The 13,322-nt window shown below is 35.8% G+C and overlaps 1 protein-coding gene across 1 annotated transcript; it reads right to left on the bottom strand.

The window, feature by feature from the left end:
• Positions 1–6,385: 6,385 nt before the first annotated feature.
• Positions 6,386–6,997, bottom strand: LOC137943544 (uncharacterized). Its single transcript, XM_068789034.1, has 2 exons — positions 6,716–6,997; positions 6,386–6,571 (listed from the first exon to the last, which is right to left on the bottom strand). Exons 1-2 carry the CDS (start codon positions 6,995–6,997, stop codon positions 6,386–6,388), a joined length of 468 nt encoding a protein of 155 aa, XP_068645135.1.
• Between the last annotated feature and the right edge of the window lie 6,325 nt (positions 6,998–13,322).

Raw genomic sequence — 13,322 nt, 5'->3', positions numbered from 1 at the left:
GGCTAATTAATAGCATGGAAGAGCAGGTGGCCAACAATGTAGTCCACTTGGAAACCGCCAAGAACATATGGGACACTTGTGCCAAGCTTTACTCAAGCACAACTTCATTACAAAAAATATATGATGTCTTACAAAACATGTTGCATACGAAACATGGAGATAATATTCACGAATTTTTGGCACGGTTTCGAGGTCTTCTTCAAGAATGGAAACTAGCTCAGCCATATTCCATTGATATTGTCGTTCAAGAACGACAAAGAGAAGCTTTGGCAATAGCCATTTGCTTATCGAATATTAAACCATACCTTGAGGTGGCCAAAACTCAGCTTCTAAGTTCTTATGCTCTTCCATCCTTCGATGATATTAGTGCTACATTACTTCGGATACCGGATCCATCCCCTCCTTCACTTATTGATGCTCCAATGGCGATGTTCTCTGGTAATCGGGGAACATCTTCCTCATCCCAAGGACGGGGCAGAAATATGAGAGGGGCTGAAAATAGAGGTCGTAGAATGGGTCAGAATTCTTTCCGTACTGAGCCTCAACTTTGCACTTATTGTGGCCGTCAGAACCACCTTGTGACATCATGCTGTAAACTTCATGGCAAGCCTAATTGGGCCACAACTAACCCAATTTCAGTTAACGTTGAGAAAAATGAAGATAAGGCTGAATCATCATCCGAAAATGTGACTCTTACAGTTGAGGACTATGCTGCATTTCAGAAAATGAAGTCCTTCATGGAATCATCTATTCCCTCATCATCTACTTCTGCCACTACTATTGTCTCAGGTATGCTTTCTTCCTCTACTTCCCCTTCCTCTTGGATCATCGACTCTGGGGCCTCCGAACATCTATCAGGTAACAAACACTTGTTGCAGTCCTTATCTCCTTGTTATCCTCATAAATTCGTTACTATTGCTGATGGTACCCAAACCAAGGTCCTTGGCAAAGGTTCCTCCTCTCTTACTTCATCTATTCTCCTTCAAGATGTTTTGTTTGTTCCACAATTTCCTTTAAATTTGCTCTCAGTTAGTCAATTGACCAAACAATTAAATTGCTCAATCACCTTCTCACCGTCTTCTTGTGTCTTTCAGGATCCCACTACGAAGCGGGTGATTGGTGGCGGCCAAGAAAAGGGGGGTTTGTACTACTTTACTCTTCCACCATTAGCTGCATTATCGTCCACCACATCTGAGGCCAAACTTTGGCACAACCGACTTGGTCATCCGTCTAACCCTTCACTTCGTTCTTTGGTTCCATCTTTAAAAGGATTTTCTAATTTCAGTTGTGAGGTTTGTCAATTAAGTAAACATGTCAGGAGTACATATTCTCCTCGTCTTACAACTGCAAGTACTGCTCCATTTGAGCTAATACATTCTGATGTGTGGGGCCCTTTATGTGTCTCAAATATTTCCCAAGATAAATATTTTGTCATGTTTGTTGATGATTTTACTCGAGTGACTTGGTTATATCTATTTAAAGAGCGTTCCAAAATTCTTCCTTTGTTTAAAAATTTTCATGCTATGGTCTTGACACAATTTGGGAAGAAAATTCAAACCCTTATATCTGATAATGCTAAGGAATACATGTCTCTTAACTTCAAATCATTTTGTGAGAGTAATGGGTTTATTCATCAAACATCATGTGCCTATACTCCTCAACAAAATGGTGTTGCTGAAAGAAAGAATCGTCATCTTCTTGAAGTTGCTCGGGGCCTCCTCTACTCCATGAAGGTACCCTATTTCTATTGGCCTAATGCTATACTTATAGCATGCTTTCTAATTAATAGGTTACCTTCATCAGTCCTTCATCATAAAACTCCTTACTCTGTGTTATTTAATGGTGAAGATCATTTTTCTCTTCCTTTGAAAGTGTTTGGATGTACGTATTTTGTTCATGTTACATTCCCATATAAAAATAAACTTGATCTTCGGTCTATGAGGTGCATTTTTTTGGGTACTCTCGCACCCAGAAAGGTTATGTCTGTTACAATCCTACCCTTCGGAGGATGTTTATCTCTAGGGAAGTGACTTTCTTTGAGGACACCCCCTTCTACTCCTCCCATGATGCTCCTCTACGATGGACTTGTCCTTCTACTACTCCTTGTCGCTTGTGTCATTCAATCTTGAAGTGGAACCATCCCCTGATGCACCGGCCGTACCTTCACCTGTGGAATTGTTGGATCCACCTGAGGTAAGTGCTTCTCCTCCTATGTATGGGCCTGAATTTGATACTCGGCCTATTGTTTTAAGAAAAGAACATCGCTCATGTACTACTTCACATCCTATCTCAAATTTTATGTCTCATCATTGCTTGTCTTCCGAGTGTTTCCATTTTCTTGAGTCCCTTTCTTCTACTTCTGTTCCCTAGTCGTATCAGGAGGCCCTGAGACATCCAGGATGGAAGGCAGCTATGGATGAAGAAATGCACGCCTTATACGAAAACCAAACCTGGTACTTAACATCTATCCCAAAAGGTAAACGACCGGTTGGTTGTCGTTGGTTTTTTTGGTGAAACATAATCTGGATGGATCGGTTGCTCGTCATAAAGCTCGACTGGTTGCTAAGGGCTATACGCAGTGCTATGGGATAGATTATGAGGAGTCCTTCTCTCTTGTTGCAAAATTGAATTCGGTACACATCATCTTATCTATTGCTGCTAACTCCTCATGGCCTGTCTATCAGTTGGATGTTAAAAATGCTTTTTTAAATGGTGATATCAGTGAGGAAATTTATATGGTTCAACCACCTGGTTATGTGGTTGAGGGGGAGTTAGTATGCCAGTTAAAAAAGTCTCTCTATGGGCTTAAGCAGTCCCCTCGGGCTTGGTTTGATAAATTTAGTCAAACACTCCTACAGTTTGGTTTTCATCGGTGCTCAGTCAATCATTCCGTATATTATAAAGATATAGTCAAAAGGAAAATATTATTGGTCGTATACGTGGATGATATTATCTGAATAGTTGATGATGCTTTAAGCATACAAGAGGTGAAGCAGATGATATGTCAGGAATTTAAGACTAAAGACCTTGGTATGCTTAAATATTTTTTGGGTGTAGAAGTTCTTCAATCCACACATGGGATAATTTTGTCTCAAAGGAAATATGTCTTGGATCTCCTTGAAGAAATAGGAATGAAGGGTTGTAGACCAGTTGACATACCTATGGATACAAATGTAAAATTATGAGCCACAAATGAAGAAGACATTGATATTGGCAAATATCAAAGACTTATGGGAAAACTGATTTATCTTACAGTAACTAGGCCAGACATATCATATGTTGTAAGTGTGGTGAGTCAATTCATGCACAAATCACAAATTACCCACTGGCAGGCTTTAGAGAGAATTTTACGTTACCTAAAAGGAGCTCCAGAAAGAGGATTATTGTATAAAAACATGGGCACTTCAACATAGAAGGCTTCTCAGATGCAGATTGGGCTGGATCTCCTGATGATAGAAAATCTACATCAGGATATTGTACTCTGGTTGGGGGAAACTTGGTTACATGGAAAAGTAAGAAGCAAAATGTGGTTGCAAGATCTAGCGCTGAAGTAGAATACAGAGCTATGGCCCATACCGTTAGTGAACTTCTATGGGTCAGGACCCTTCTTACCGAACTAGGTTTTTATAAAAAGGGGGCCATGAATCTGCATTGTGATAATCAAGCAGCCATTCATATCACTTCAAATCCAGTTTTTCATGAAAGAACTAATCATATTGAGGTGAATTGTCATTTTATATGGGAGAAGTTTCAAGTAGGAATAATCTCTCTCAAACATGTGTCATCTCAAGAGCAAGTTGCTGATATTCTCACTAAACCCGTTACATCTAAAATCCTATCGTTTATATGTGGCAAACTGGATTTATGATGTCTTTTCTCCTCCAGCTTGAGGGGTAGTGTTGGAAGATGGGCTCAAGCCCACAAGCTCAAGACAAGAAACCCACACGTCAAAGGAGTGGCATATGTGTAAAATATGGTACTTTCCATAAAGATGGCATAGAAGTGTAAATATGTGTTCCTTTTATGTCTTTTCTTTTATCAAGTTGTAGCCCTAAGGGCATTGTAAAACTATAAATAAAGGCATTGGCTAAGAGGTAGGGCATTGAAGCACTCTCCTCTCTTTCCACAAATTCGTCCAGCCTCATTTTTCTTTTTGACACAACCCTCTTCTCCCTTAATCCAAACTTTCTCCTTCCACGTTCGTCTTCTTCTCTTCTCCTTCTCTCTTCTTCTTCTTCTTCTTTCTTGTTGATCTAAAGTTACTTTCATGAGATTCTAAATTCTATAATAACTATTTGTGTTTTAGCTTGAACTCGAGTCTTCACGTTGACTTCTTCCTTGTGGGTGCTTCTTCAAGAGATGTTATTCATTTTGTGCTTGAGGTTTTCATTTTGGCTTTGATGCTTTAGACCTTGAGATGCTCTTGAAGGTTAAGTATATGAAATACTAGATTTGCAAGTTATTAACTCAAATAAATTTTTTTATCATCAAAATCAATGTGAGAGTCAACCTATGGTCAACAATCTCCCCCCTTTTGATGATGACAAAACCTAACTTGGAAAAAATAAAGATAACACTTCCCTAAGGGTTGGAGTTAAGTAGATGTGCAATTATATCATACGATCCCGCTTAATTTGTGCATAGTTTGTTTTTAATCCTTTTAAGCATACTTTCATGAGTGCTAGGTCATTTTCATCCAAGTTCCCTATATTTTATTCTCACCCTTTTTGTCATACTCAAAAATATATTAATTTTAAGCACAAGGTATAAAACAAATAGTGTCTCGAATGGCATATCATAAAAGATGTTCAAATGATTAAAAAATGTGTACAAGTATAAAATTAAAAACATAAAAGTATAATCATATACACGAGAGTCAAAAAAAAGGGTGGATCCTATGGTCAACTAGGATGAAGGTGAGAGTTGGTTGAGGATGATGTCAAATTGCTGCTCAATCCTCTGCAACTGTGTCGTCATCTCATCAAAGCGGGACATAATTGCTACTTGAGTAGGCTGAACATCATCGATGACTTCTACAAGAGTAGAGAGCTGATCAGTAGATGATGATGCACACTCTTCCATTCTTCTCCTCTTCACAAATTCGTTTCGTTCCGCAGGAGGCTCGAGACTCATCTCATCTCTAGAAGTGGCTTATTGCAGGGTTGTCTCCTTGGGTATCTTTTCTTAGTGAATCCAATGTCCACACCACTTGACAAACCCAAAATTTCCAACCTTGACTTCTCTTATGGACATCTTCCTTATCATGTCCACAGAAACCTCATCCGAGAGGTCCATGCCACTATGGAGAGGCATTGTAGTAATCTCTTGTGAAATCAGTAGACAGACCGCGTAATGGCTATATCGCCCATCTTATTGGCCATGAAATATCCATAATCCAGAGGGACCCTCTAAAAGAAAGCCATCAACAAGAAAATATCAGTTGTGGTGAGTCGAGAGGAGGTTCCCTTCTTGGGATTCAAAACATGAGTCGCTATTTCCGTGGCCTCTTTGTGACATGGTGAGGTCCTGTATCCTCACCTCGTAGGAATTCACTAATGTATGTCTAAAGACGGTAAAAATAAAAATTGCATCTTGAATATTCTGAGGGAGGTCATCATGGAGATCCATCGGCTAATTTTCCTTTATCTACCTTGTCATGGTGGAGCCGAGGAGAATATTCAAAGTGGATGTCTGAATAGATATGGGTGTTTTCTTCACCCACCTAAAACCCCAAGGGGGGTTTTGGGTTTTATGAGGCTCACTCCTCTAGGCATCCTCATATCTTCTCAGATTAAAAAAAAAATTGTTTGTGTAAAAAAATATCTTCAACTCAACATTGTCTTTTTTTTTCATTTTTTCTAGACTAATGCAACCACTAATTAACCATTTGTCAAGTTTGATATACGGAAGATGGAAGGAAACTCTATCTCCTATCTTTTATTTAATTTATGGTATATTTTCTGAAACATCTGAAATGAGAAAAACGTCGATTATTTCTGGTGTCAATTTTGATGCAATTTCTAGTGTTGGACTTATGTTTTTGGATAGGTCTAGGGTTAATAATCGCCTTCTATCTTTAATTCAGAAAAATATAAATTAATTTACCCCTCTTCCAGTCTCCAGCCAGACAAGAAATTTACAAAAACCTACATCCTTTTCCAATACACAAGCAGCCATGAAGTAACAACGGTAAAGAAGTAAATGGTCAAAGAGGGAAAAATTTCACGAAAATGAGCAAGAATTATTATTCAATCCCAAAGAAAGTTTTGTGAGTCAATTAATTAGAATATGGTATAATCACCTCTCTACACAATAAAAAACCAAATGTGACAAATACCCCGAAATGGTGAGCAATCAAACAGTATAAAATTTTAAAAACTCAACATCAACGTAGGAATGAATCCAGGTAGAAGTTGTCGGAGACATCCAGTGGCGGCAAATCATTAAAGAAATCTTCCGATGCTGGCGAAATCTCAAACGAGGAATTTCCTTCTTCTTCAGTCTCCATAAGATCATCATCATCATGCAGTTGTGTAGCCTTCGCTCCATCAATTACAGCAGCAAGTGCAGCCTCCAATGTCAGGAACTCCAACCGCGAAAGTCATTTGCTGCTCAGAGGCCGGCTTTGTCGCATTCAATTCGTTCGCGAGCTCAAGTGTATTGGCTTCTTCCTCCTCCAGATTGGCGAGCAAAAGCTCGACCTCATCAACACTACAATACTCCAAGTCGATGTTGTCCAACGACAAATGCTCTTTGTCTTCCACCACTTTGAGATGTTCGTCTCGCCTTCGAGGTAGCGCTGCATCAAACCCTCATCTTCGAAGACAAAGGGCCTGTCGACAGGGACGAAGACAACAACGAGGACAGATGCGCCGATTAGAACGGAGAGTTGCTCAACTTTCTTGAACAATCCCTTCTTCCTCTTTGAGAAAGTGACTTGTAGAGCTAGTCGATTCTCAATCTTCTTCATCTCCAGCTTTCTCTTTCCCATCGCCATTCTTTCGCGCTTTTCTTTCTCTGCTCTCACTCTAAATTTCTTTCTTTAAGAAATAACATAGCAGATCAACTGATTTCCTTATAAAAACGCAAAAAAATTATCGTTTATTTCGTTTCTTCTGTTTGATAAAAAAATCTACAAGGCCGAGTTGCAACTAGAAAATCTTTAGTTTGATCTTTGTTATAACAGCCCCACGGTATTCATATTTTTGCCATTATTTCCTTTCCTTGCTGATAAAATCGGGATAATAACCAACAGGATCTCGCACAAGAGATGTGGTTTTAAACTATATAAAATAAAATTTAAATCTATTAAAGTATTTTTATAGAATAAAACACCCTTTTTAGTTTTATAAATTCCTTATTTTTTATGACTATTTTTTAGGGTGAGAATTTAGATATTTTAAAATAAAATTTTGATTAAAATTTGAATATTATAAAAATAAGGATTTTTTTAATCATTTTATTTTATATATTTAATTAAATAAATAATATTTATTTTTTGGATTATTTATTAATTTATAAATTTTAAAATATATTTTACTTTACTTAAATAAAACTATGTTATAAAACTAAATCTATAAATGTAATTTTGTATAATAAAATATCCTCTTTTATTTAAATAAATTTATGATTTTTAATATTATATTTAATTAATATTTTAAGACAGAATTTAGATATTAAAATGTAAAAATTTGATTAAGCATTTGGGCATTATAAAAGTAAAAATTGGTTAAGTATTTTGTTTTAATATATTGACTTAAATAATAAATTTAATTTAATTTTTAATTATTTATTAATTCATACAATTTAAAATCTTTCTTAACTTATTAATAGGAAAATTAAATAAAAAAATCTTATAAAAGTTAAATCTATTAGAATATTTTATTAATTAATTTCTTATATACTTTCCACTACACTTTTTACTATACACTGACAAAAAAAATTACTTTCTACTATACTTTTCATTGTGCATACTAACACAAAAATGTAATTCACTTCCAAAGAGCGCCACCACACACCCCCCCCCCCCCCCCCCCCCCCCCCCCCCCTCCCCCTCCTTTTTTAGAGTCCTTGGTACTAAGCTACAAGACTATGAAAAAAGCTCCTTTTTGCTTGCTTTACTAACCTTTATACCACTAATACTTTTTGGAATTCTTTATGGATTGGATAAAAGGGAAAATGAGATCTTTCTTAATTGTTGTTAGCTATTTTTCTTATCTATGTTTTCTTTGTATATTCACGATATGATTTTGATACTTCTAAGCAGAACTTCTAGCACATAAGCATTTTATATCTCGCCATTTCAAAAACTTTCAGATGAATAAGGTAGTTTTGATTAGTTATTTTCTGATAGTCAAAGAAAACCTGAGGGGGGTGGGGCAGCGCTCCACTTAGGGTTGGTACCAAGCCAAATTGACTCGCAAACCGTTCGAGCTTGGCTTAAAAAAATCTCAGCTCAATTCAGTTTTTCTTGAGTTCGGCTCGAGCTCAAACTTAAAATAAGGCTCGTTAAGTATAACAAGCCAAACTCAAGATTTTTCAAGCTCGGCTTGTTAGTTCGTGAGCCGACTTGTTAGCATAGATTTTTTTACAAAAATACCCTTTACTGTAATTGCTCTCGTTAATTCCCTCTTTAGTTAGTTGATAGTTGCTCTTATTTACCTCAAACCTCAAATATGATCGATCGTTCAACCTTTTTTTATCCCTCAACATCTAATGTTGTTGTTTATCAATTGAATAAACACTATTGATGGAGGTGTTTACTCTTTCTTTAGGTCTATGAAGTTGGTTATTATACATTATCATGTTCCATTGCAAACTCTTAGACTCCTATGTGATAACTTGCAGTTCAATGGTACTAAGTTCATCACAATATTCTCTTTATTTATTTTTATATTTTTATATTTTTTTATTTTTAAATGTTGGTTGGAGCTCAATTCTAATTTTACGCTTGAGGCTGAGCTCAAGTTTAATGTATTCAAATCAAGCCAAGCTCGAACATATGCAAGTTCGAGCCTGGCTTGGCTTGATGCCACCCCTAGCCTCTAACACCTTCCTACTCCTTAAAACTAGATAATGGGAAGAGAGCTCCCCTGATCGATTTTTAATTTTATTTTATTTTAACGTTTGGATGACATCATACTAGATTAATGGCAATCAGATCCAGTTCACCCAGGTTGAACCGAAGCTAGTTACTTCACTACATCAATTTTTGCATCAATTTTCTCGTCACCTCTTTAGGTGATGAGAAAATTAAAAAACGATCAAGGTAGAAATATCTACTTAGGCCCCATTAGTGCTTTTAGTTGGAAATCTATATCCTAAAAAAGCTAGAAATGTTTTTCCTAGGATATACATTTCCTAGAAACCTTTAATGTGAAATCTTATAAGCCTTGTTAATGCCCCTTGTTGGAAATTTATATCACAAAAAAGTTAGAAATATTTTTCATAGGATACACAGTTCCAAGAAAAACCTTCAAATAAAAATTTGTTAGTGCCTTACTAGGAAATAAAATGAAATATTTTAATTTGTTTTCAAGGAAAATAAATGAAAATTAATAATTAATCTCACACAATACCATACTTATCCGATAAATTTTCAGTGAAATAAAATGTCAATTAAAATTTTAAAAACATTTTTTATCTAAAAATAAATTGGCATGTTAAATCAACTATTGTACTCTACATAATTGTCCCACATTTGAGCTATTATATCATTAAGAAAATGGTTAGCTAATTTAATTTGTTCATTTCTCCTTCTTCTCCCTGATTTTGAGACTATAGGTTGTCAATTAACTCCTACAAATCGTCTTCATCTTCTTCTTGATTTCCAAATGCTATATCATCCCCAACAACCTCTAATGGTTCCTCGCCTTCAATCACTTCATCATAGCAATCTGATAACCCATCAATTGCTCCAATGGAATTCTGAAATTTGCATATTGAAAGCTAATATAATTATTCTTTTAAATGAATAAACACAATTTCATGTAAAGCTTACATTGAATTAGAGATAATTCTTATCATCGCCTGCCATTTTTGGATGAACATTTCTAGTTGAAGGAGGACATACATAATCGTTCTTCTCATATACCATCATACTTAGCAATCTCCTTCTTAAAAAGATCCTCATGTGACCTGGTAGTTGTCATCAGTTTTGGTAATATATCATCCTATGATTGAAAAATAAGCATATAGAACAAAGAAATGTATATACTTCTTGTGGTTAAGCAAACTAGAAATCCAACTCACTATCCAATAGCTCCAACGAGCAAACAAAAAGCAATAAAATCCAAGAACTATTCAAAGGAAATGATTTGATGCTTCACCCAAGATCAAGTAGAAATTGCAGTTCACTACTCCAAAGTAGTTTTTCTAAATAAATATTGATTATACACGTAAACTACAATCCTATATCCCCAGTGATACTTTTGAACCCAAGACCTCAGATAAGAAACCCTCCATGTAAGCATGGATAAAAATAAATGATTTTGAAAACTAGCAAATTTGTATATTCTTGAGGACTCTTCAACAAGATACTTAAAAAGCATCACACAATATAAATCATCGGAGAGAAAGACCAATTATTAAACTTCTAGTGAAATTTTCATATGAACAACTTCCATGAACCGAAATCAAGCTATGACAGATTAAGGTTGTTATGGAAATAAAACTAAAAAAATCATTGGCTCAGTTGCTCCCATGGACCATGCACAATTATAACATGTGACCTGTTAAACACATGAATCGGGCCTATCCAAGTTTTTGTAGGGAAGGAAAAAAACATAGGAGCCAGGATAGAACCACTGAACCAACTACACATAATCATAAAGCTAATGATATCCATGTTTGTCATCAATGTCATAAAAATGTCTTCATATTTAAATTTCAAGATCTTTACTTCTAAAATTTTCCTTGGGATCATGGTTTGAATTAAAAAGACTCATCTCAAAGATTCATTGAAGAAAGTCCAATAAAAGATCCTCATAAGCTACCAAGGAAGAAACAACTTTTGTGGTTCTTTTTCTATGAATAAAAGAGAATGTCCATTCTAGGTAACTGTTTCCAAACATAACTCCTTTAATTGACAATGTTTTCTTTTAAATAAAATGAAAAATTTATTGAGAGATGAAGCTCTTGAGGTCAACAAGCAACAATAACATGAACCTATGACTCTAATAAAAACATAAAGAATGCAAATACATTTGTGAAAAAAATATGCATAAGCAATCATTACAATGTGCTAACTACAAACTAAAAGCAGATTCAATAACACTCAGAATAAGAGTGGTTCCCAAATTGATTACACCTCCACAAGAGACCAAGTAATGCTTGAAATTTGGCCCTATAAGCTATTGCTGCTCACCTTTAATTTCATCTCTTTAAGCATGTCTTCAAGGCCTACATGTTGTGCACCTAGACTTTCCAACTGCCTCTGCACATATGAACTTATGTAAGGAATAGATAGCTTTATACTATATATTGGAATTCTAAAAGACCTTAGCTCCAAGTAGATAGCAAGATTGGAATTCTAAAACACCATAACTACGAGTCCTGAAAATCAATGCTTTGATACCATGTTGATTTTCAGGACTCCATGGAGAAAGAAGAAGAAGACACATGTAAGAGTGAATAAGAGACAAGAAACATAAACTAATTACATAAATGATACCCTAATTACATCATATCTTCCTACAACGTGTAAGCCCCTTACGTAGGATAGGCTAATTTTCTTTAGGAGAATCTTCACCAACAACAATACATGAAGCTTGATAGAACTTACTTAATCGCCACCTAAATGTCGAGATCCTAAACCCATTGCTCTGATACCATGTTGGATTTAGGATCCCAAGATAAGGTCCTCGAGTGGAGGGTGAGAAAGAGGAGAAGAAAAAGAAGAGGAGAAGAAAAAGAGAGAAAGAAGGAAGAGAGGTGAAGAGATAGAGAGAGGGACAGCTAAGGAGAGGAGAAAGGGAGAGACTTTGAGAGAAAAGTCTAAGGATGAATTTGAGAGAGAAGAGGGGAGACTTGTTGATCTACCTCTTGCCTTGAGCCTCTATTTATAGTTTATGAAGGAAGGTTTCAATGACTACAATGCCCTTAGGGCTACAAGCTTTCAAAAGGAAAATACATAAGTAGACATATCATCTTCTTTAATAACACCCTTTGTGTCATCCTTATGAGAAGAGCATTGAATTACTCTTTGTGCCACCTCCTTGACGTGAGTATGGTTATTACCTTAATGCCACTTGAAGTGTCTTTCAACAAGTAGATTTTTTTACATGATCAACGCCTAATCATATTGTATCAGTCCTCAATTTCGTTTGAAGGACGGGTGCTACTCTAATTGCAGAGTATTTTTTTTTCCCACTATTCTCATTTTTATGTGATGTTGAGGGTGAACTAGCCTCCTTTTTTGTCAGTAAACCCAAACTTTGTAAAATATTGAATTTTTCTTTCCTACATGTTGACTAACTTATTGCCTCTTTCCCATAGACTTGGGATTGAATGGACCTTAAGTCATTGAAATATCTTCTTGGCATTCCTAGTTCTAACAAGCACCAATAGAAAATCTTTGCTTATCTTCTTGGGTTTTCTAGTTCAACAAGGTCCACAAACTTCGTTGCTCGTAAGTTAGCTATCTCTCCAAAGAAATATGTCTACTAGAGCCAAAATCTCGTTGTAGAAAATTTATTGGGGTCAAGTTAGGATAAGTGTAATTGGACAATATACTTGGCTGAAAGAGAGTCAATTTTTTTTTTTTTTTGTAGTTTTACCAATAGAGTTAGATAGTGGAATTTTCTCAAGCTAGGGTTTTTAGGCTGTGACTACCAATAGGAGAACACAAGAACAAAATATTTTGGCTACCTTTGTGGTGTGTATACTTGCTTTTATTTTTTTATTTATTTTAATTGAACTCCAAGGACTTAATTGTCAATTTTATACTCAATCCACTCCCTTTTGAGATGCCACTAGGCCTACACACTCTATGAATTTGTGCTCTGCATTACTCTCTTTTTTTCTGCTCAAAGAAGAATAAGAGATGAAGAAAAAAATATAGCTCTGAAATATCAAGCCTCACCTTCTTTGTGTCAAATTGCCCCACATGCGAACTCCAACTAGTTCTTTTGGTTAGAATTAGGGTTTTTCTTGAGACCCTTCTACAATGCCTAGGACTCCATGCAAAAAAATTTCTCCCTGTTTCTATAGTTTATGTGTAGAAAACAACTTGCAACAACTAGCCTATCTTCTTTGTTGTTGGTCTTCTGCCAGCTTCTCTTTGAACTCAACCTCTTACAAACTTCACAATCCAAAATTTTGTT

This window comes from Aristolochia californica, unplaced genomic scaffold (genome assembly GCF_029961685.1).
Source record: "Aristolochia californica isolate CCGP_79_NKW_82.1479 unplaced genomic scaffold, dmAriCali1.0.hap1 SCAF_11, whole genome shotgun sequence".
Lineage (NCBI taxonomy): Eukaryota > Viridiplantae > Streptophyta > Magnoliopsida > Piperales > Aristolochiaceae > Aristolochia > Aristolochia californica.
The sequence above is the reverse complement of the archived record's forward strand: the minus strand, read 5'-3'. Positions and strand labels throughout refer to the sequence as shown.